General features: G+C 35.0%; 1 protein-coding gene across 1 annotated transcript; it reads left to right on the forward strand.

Annotated features, from left to right (window-relative positions):
* The first annotated feature begins 223 nt into the window (after positions 1-223).
* Positions 224-6,774, forward strand: LOC139898695 (protein SEMI-ROLLED LEAF 2-like). The gene is made up of 17 exons (XM_071881456.1): positions 224-293; positions 505-620; positions 723-837; positions 918-1,046; positions 1,234-1,281; positions 1,382-1,542; positions 1,852-2,341; positions 3,025-3,174; positions 3,271-3,651; positions 3,750-3,899; positions 4,409-4,484; positions 4,575-4,702; positions 4,793-4,984; positions 5,381-5,497; positions 5,579-5,680; positions 5,781-5,945; positions 6,474-6,774. The coding sequence occupies exons 2-17, from the start codon at positions 577-579 to the stop codon at positions 6,600-6,602; spliced, it is 2,577 nt and encodes an 858-aa protein (XP_071737557.1). The 5' UTR covers positions 224-293; positions 505-576; the 3' UTR covers positions 6,603-6,774.
* Positions 6,775-6,989: the final 215 nt, after the last annotated feature.

Genomic DNA, 6,989 nt, shown 5'->3' on the forward strand with positions numbered 1-6,989 from the left:
GTTTAACCCCTTTTTATTGTTTATGTTTATTGTTTATAAAGCTTAATATGTTTCTTGATTGTAATGGGACATAAAATTTAGATGGTTTTCAAAATTTGTAATTTTGATGTTGCAGATGTTCATTGTGCAGTAGTAGTGTTTTTTATTTGCTTGACTTTGAATTATATAAATGCTCTAATGTCCTTATGTAATTCATTTTTTATTTGGAATATAAAAAGGATGAAGAACCAAACGATCGGAAGATCGGAAAACTCTGCGAATATGCTGTCAGAAACCCTTTACGTATACCGAAGGTATGTATTAGTTATTGATGTACATTGGTACATTTTAAAAAATCTCATAATGCAATAACCTGCTTGGCTTTATATGTGTTTAACATCCATATACCAATTTTGATATGAACCAACACATGTTAACTTTTATGTCATATAAACGGATAAGGTGTTTCCTGTTCAGGCTGCGTGGCCTAACGAGGTTATTACTTTTATGTCATATGTGAATCAGATCACAACCACCCTTGAGCAACGCTGTTACAAGGAATTAAGAAATCAGAACTTTCGAGGTGCACGAATTGTAATGTGTATATACAGAAAGCTATTGATTTCATGCAAGGACCAAATGTGAGTTCATTCATGTTATGCCCATTTGTATACCATCAAAAAATTACTTTTCCGTTTGCGATAATATGACTAATATTTTTTTTTTCTTTTTTGTGTGATCAGGCCCCTTTTTGCTAGTAGTTTGCTAACTATCATGCACACTTTGTTGGATGAGACACGACAAGACGAAATGCAAATTATAGGATGCCAAACACTATTTGACTTCGTAAATAGTCAGGTTTGTACCTTTCAGTTGTTTCTTTTGAATTCATTGTGTCTATTTTAGATTACTAATCCTTAATCTTTCGTTATTTTTAGAAAGACGGGACTTACATGTTTAACTTGGAAAAGTTTATTCCTAAACTCTGTCAATTAGCTCAAGAAGTTGGGGACAAAGAGAGAGTGGACCCACTTCGTGCCGCTGCGTTGCAAGCCCTATCTTCCATGGTATTATCCATGTTCTTCCTTTTAAATGAACTTTCCTTTATAATTTTTTTTACGCGGATGGCCCCACTGGTTTACCTTAGATTATGCGGGTGGTCTATGTACGTTTTTACGCCGGTGGTCCCTATCACTAAGTTTGTGATTTATTTCACCTATTGATTTATGTTTTGTCGTTGTGCTGTTTTCACAGGTTTGGTTCATGGGGAGGTATTCATACATGTCACCGGAGTCTGATCATGTAAGTAATAGCATAATTCTTGTAGTAAATTTTGGGTAAAAGAAATGTCTAAATCTTGTTACTCTTTTCTTTTTCTTCTTTTTTTATTTGCGTTACGTAGATTGTGTCCGTTGTTTTGGAAAACTATGGAGCATTTGGGAAGGACTCTTATGAACCCAACCAAGTACTTAAAGACGAGCGAAATATCTCTCCGAATGTTTTATCGAAGATTCCATCTTGGAGATCAGTTGTTAATGACAAGGGTGAAGTAACCGTGACACAGTAAATCCCTGTTTTGAAACCTTAGTGTTAAGTTTATATGATATTTGCAAGGGTTAATGCTAACGTGCACCTCATGGCACACGTTAAGCTGCATTTGATGAAGCTGAAATTCTTTATATATCAAAACTTAATTAATACATAAATATAAAAGGTAACTATCAGATTGAATTAATGTGTGTATAAAATGATAATCTTAGTTTTTTAAACATTTCGACTTTAATTAATACAGTTTAATAGGGGCACACGTTAGCAACATCTTGCAATAGAGAATATATTTTAATTTTAATTTTAACTGCATATAACATACAGAGAGGATGCTAAAAACCCCGGCTTTTGGTCCCGCGTGTGCCTTCATAACATGGCTAAGTTGGCCAAAGAAGCTACAACCATGCGAAGAATTCTCGAATCTTTGTTTCGTTGTTTTGATAACGAGAATTTATGGCCTTCTTCACGTGGCGTTGCGTTCCCGGTACTCAAAGACATGCAGACAATAATAGACGAATCGGGGGAGATTACACATTTTCTTCTTTATGTATTAGTAAAGCATCTTGATCACAAAAATGTGTTTACAAGACCCGACATGCAACTTGATATTTTAGAGGTTACAACAGCACTTGCACGAGAAACAAAGATAAAGCCATCTGGCGCTTTAGTCGGTGCTATAAACGATATTCTGAGACATTTGAGAAAAACTTTTCATCATTCATTAGCTGATGCAAACCTTGGTGCTGATGTCATCAATTGGAACAAAAAGTATCAAGAAACTGTTGATGGATGCCTTGTGGAATTGTCCTCAAAGGTCTTCTTTTTTCTTATCATGAACCTGTATTACTTTAGGTGGCAAAATGGGCAAGTTGGGTGATGGTCAAAATGGGTAAGTTTTGTACAGAGTTGAAATTGGTCAGACTGGATGAACACGAATTACTTTGGTCCACTTTGTTCTTTTTTTTTTTTTTTTTATAAAAATACCTCACGTGTCATATATGATTCTAAAAATTCATATATGTCACTGACATATATTACTGGGTCTCTACCCAACCCAGACCAAAAATTTAGAACGAATAATGGGTCTCGACTCAACCCATCCCAAAAATTTTGAATGAATAATGGGTCTCGACCCAACCAGACCCGACCGGTTCTTAACCCAACCTGTTTCGACCCACAATTATCTGATCCTTGACCCAAACCGACTCGTTTGCTAGGTATATATAATATATGTCAGTCTGGGTTTTTGATCAAAGTGATTCAGGTGTTTTGATGCATAAAAAAGAAAACACACTTTGGGTGATTTTCTCTTTGTTGACCAATTTGGCGCGTTCTTTTCAATTTCTATTTTCTATTCTTACCCGTGTGACTCCTTAGAGATGAAAAACATAACCTGAACCAACTCCTTCACAAATAATGGGTTGAAATTGCCACCTTTTGTTGTCTCTTCCTTATTTGCTTATATTATAACTAAAATATGAGTCTTTGATGAATCAGGTTGGTGATGCTAGCCCAATTTTCGATATCATGGCTGCCATGTTAGAAAACATCTCAAGTATTAAAGTTATAGCCCAAACAACAGTTGCTGCTGTTTACCGTGCTGCTCAAGTTATAGCTTCATTACCACATATGGCATATAACAACAAGGCAAGAACACACAATTTAAGTACACAATTTTAATATTTAAATCATCAAAATATTTTGTATTTTAACATCTAATAATTCTTGATTTTCTTACCTTAGGCATTTCCCGAAGCACTATTTCATCAATTGCTTCCTGCTATGGTTCATCCCGATCATGAAACTCGAATCGGAGCTCATCGTATCTTTTCAGTAGTTCTTGTACCATCTTCTGTTTGTCCTCAACCAAGTTCAAATATTTGCGTTGACCCGAAAAACGTTCCAAGGTCGTTGTCGAGAAACGTTTCTGCGTTTTCTTCGTCAGCCGCACTATTCCAGAAGATGGTAAAAAACAACAAGTCAAACTTCGGTAAAGAAAAAGTCAACAGTAATGTTGGAGAACTTAAAGCCAGTAATGTTGGAGTGATAAACAGAATTAAGTCAACTTATAGCCGAACATATAGTATCAAAATTCCAGTGTCTCAACCCGGAAAGAATGACAATGTAGGTTCATTGTTATATGTCTTTTTCTCTATTTTTTTTATTACTTTTATTCGTACACTTGTGTAATACATAAATATAAATTATTGTTTAAATTTCAGGAGGCTGTTACACTTCGGCTCAGCAGTCACCAAATATCTCTACTACTGTCTTCAATTTGGGCACAGTCCATTTCCCCTGATAATACCCCTGAAAATTATGAAGCAATTTCTCACACTTACAGTTTGGTGTTGATATTCTCTAGAGGAAAGGTAATTCTTTGTACAATCTTGATTTATATCATAATATATATAGGATAGAATATGTTATCTATAATGGAACCATCACAAGGTAGCCCACTGGTTGGGGCCTGATATCCTTGTAAGAGGTCTCAGGTTCGAATCTTGTGGTGGCCAGAGAAGGATTAAAAACAGCGAAGGAGGAATACTGATGGATTGTGTACAGTAGAGTATGGGGTTGGATTACTCGCCTTCCTGGATAACCCGAACAGAGAAAACTTTAGAACTTTTATGTTTATCTACAATGTGGTAAACTTTTAGCTAAATAGAGGCATATCAAACGGGTCGACCGTTTACAAAATGTATGCATAAAAGCTCCTTTACCATTTATTCGAAAACGTAAATATTTTTAAAAAATATATACTAGTTTTTAGGGATCATGTTTGACATACTAACTACTTGTAAGTATATCTTTGAAGAGATGTATTTTATGCTCTGTGATCCTTTTTGTAACTTAATTTTTCTTTTGTAAATTTGTGCAGAACTCGAGCCGTGAGGCTTTAATCCGAAGTTTCCAACTGGCATTTTCATTACTGAGTATTTCTCTTGCCGAAGGAGGTATGCAAACATACTACATTATTATTTACAAATGAGTATTAATAATAAACAGATGAAAACATATTAAAAATTTGTTTTAATCGTATTCAGGATCTCTTCCACCATCGCGTGCTCGATCTCTTTATACATTGGCTACCTCTATGATAATTATTTCCGGGAAAGCGTTTGGTATTGTTCCTCTTGTTCCACTTGCTAAGGCTGCACTTGCTAACAAAATGGTACATGACATCTTTTTGTCGACCTCAATTTAAATATTTTTCACTTTTAATATAATGTTGAAACATAAAACATATCTGTTATGGTGCCAGGTTGATCCGTACTTGTGTTTGGTTGATGACTGTAAGTTGACCGTTGCACCTGGATCGGATCACATTAATAACGGTTATGGTTCTAAAGAGGACAATAAGGCTGCGCTGAAATCCATTTCCGAAATAAAGCTCACACAAGACCAAGAATCACTGGCTGCTGCAGTGACAAAGCACTTGGAAACTGTCGTAGGGGTAATTATGTCATTTATTTACCGTGTAGTTTCTATTGTTTTCAGCCTCCTAAGCTTATATACTCAACATACTAAATCCTATTTTGATAGTATACAATAATGTTTAACACATTATATAGACCAATCATTCCTAAGATAGCCTAGTGGTTAGGGTCTTGATCTCTTAACACGAGGTCTCAGGTTCAAACTTCACTAGCCCGTATTTTGGTCTGGCCTGAAGAAATAGTCGTAAATAGTCACGGATAACCCGAATGGGCCACATACATTTGAGTAAAAATACTTGTCTTCCTCAGATAGCCTGAACATGGAAAACCTTATATGTTTGATCAATCATTTTGACCCAATTAAAAGTTATATATTTCAATTAGTGGTGACACAAAAGCTTGTTTATGCGCAGTCTGAAATAACAAGTATAGAAGAGGAGTTGCTAAACAGATTTGTACCCGATGATGTGTGTCCAATGGGCTACGGATCTGTGAGTACATTACTAAACAAGGGTCGGCCGAAGGATGAGGTAACAATCTATTAAATAATCTCCATTTGTACTTACATTATCATTTAATCTTCTACTTATAATATGTTGCTTTTCTTTTAGGTTGCTTCACTATTTTCACTCAGTAGTGATTACTCAAGATCAGATTCAGATATGGCAATTGAAATGTCCGACCTCTTGAGTGTCGATCAACTGTTAGAATCAGTAAGTGTTCCTTCTTCATCTAATGTCTATTGACATTATTATACTTTTATTATTACCCAATATAAGTGGTTATGTTTAATTATATAATAATCACGTGCAGGTCATGGAATCAGCACAACAAGTCGGTCGAATGTCTGTATGCAATGCACCGAATATGTCTTTTTTAGAAATGACCGATCATTTTGAGCAACTTGGAGTAGGGAAGCAAACAAAGATGTCGAATGTCATGGGCATGCAACAAAGGCTGTTGGATGGAGTCCAATCGGTACATTTCGTTTTTGACACTTCAACTTTTTGAAAACTTATACATGCATACATAAATATACATATAACCAATATTGGTTCGGTATACATATCAAACACTTTATTTGTCAGAGTGTTAGTTAAGTACTTATTAACTTAAAATTAACAATAATTTCTACCGTGTATACAACTAAAGGTGCTTTTGATTGCCTCTTAATTCAATGGTTCAACAATGAATGTTGAATTGTTCAGTATATTTAATGAGTTTGTTTGTGAAATCTGAATGACAAATAAGGCATAAGTGAACGAAAATGTAATTATTTATACTCTGACATTCACACAATGAAACAAAGTTAGTCGGGGATACACACAATCAAACCCCAAATAGTTCGATACCCGCTAAGCATGTCAAAACATAAATAGTTACATTTCAGTGCACTTAAGCCTATAAATAAATGCCAAAGGAAAAATTCAGTATTTTACAAATTTTATAAAAATTTATATATTAGCTTTGTATGCATGAAGAATCTAACTTTAGGTTTCTTAGCAGGTGGGCCATTCTTTTATGGAACAAAGTGCAGCTACTGATGCAAGTAAACCTGGTTCTGATGTTCCTTCATCATTTAGGTTACCAGCAGCAAATCCATACGATAACTTCTTAAGAGCGGCTCAACGTTAAAATATAACAAGGATGACATGATGTACTTTTGGATTTAGATATTATAAGGTTTGAACAATGTGAGTTCTTTTCGACTCTTTTGATATATAAATGTTGTTTTTGGCTTTCTTTCTTGAAGGTTAGTGTAAACCGTTAAGATTGTAACCAACAAGAACAAGTCGTGTCTTATCCTTTTCGGGTTTTGAGAATATTTGAAGTCATTTCTAATGGTAATGAGTTTCCTAGTAGCTCTTATACATTGATGGAAATGCAAATGTTACATTTAGTTTCTAATTCACACTTCTAAAATGGGAGCACTCATTGTAATTCACTTACAGAACCCAAATGTAGGAATTCGGATCCAAATCAAGACCACTACCCAGGTCAAGTTGGGTATTGGCTCAACAT

The sequence above is a fragment of the Rutidosis leptorrhynchoides genome, chromosome 3 (genome assembly GCF_046630445.1).
Source record: "Rutidosis leptorrhynchoides isolate AG116_Rl617_1_P2 chromosome 3, CSIRO_AGI_Rlap_v1, whole genome shotgun sequence".
NCBI lineage: Eukaryota > Viridiplantae > Streptophyta > Magnoliopsida > Asterales > Asteraceae > Rutidosis > Rutidosis leptorrhynchoides.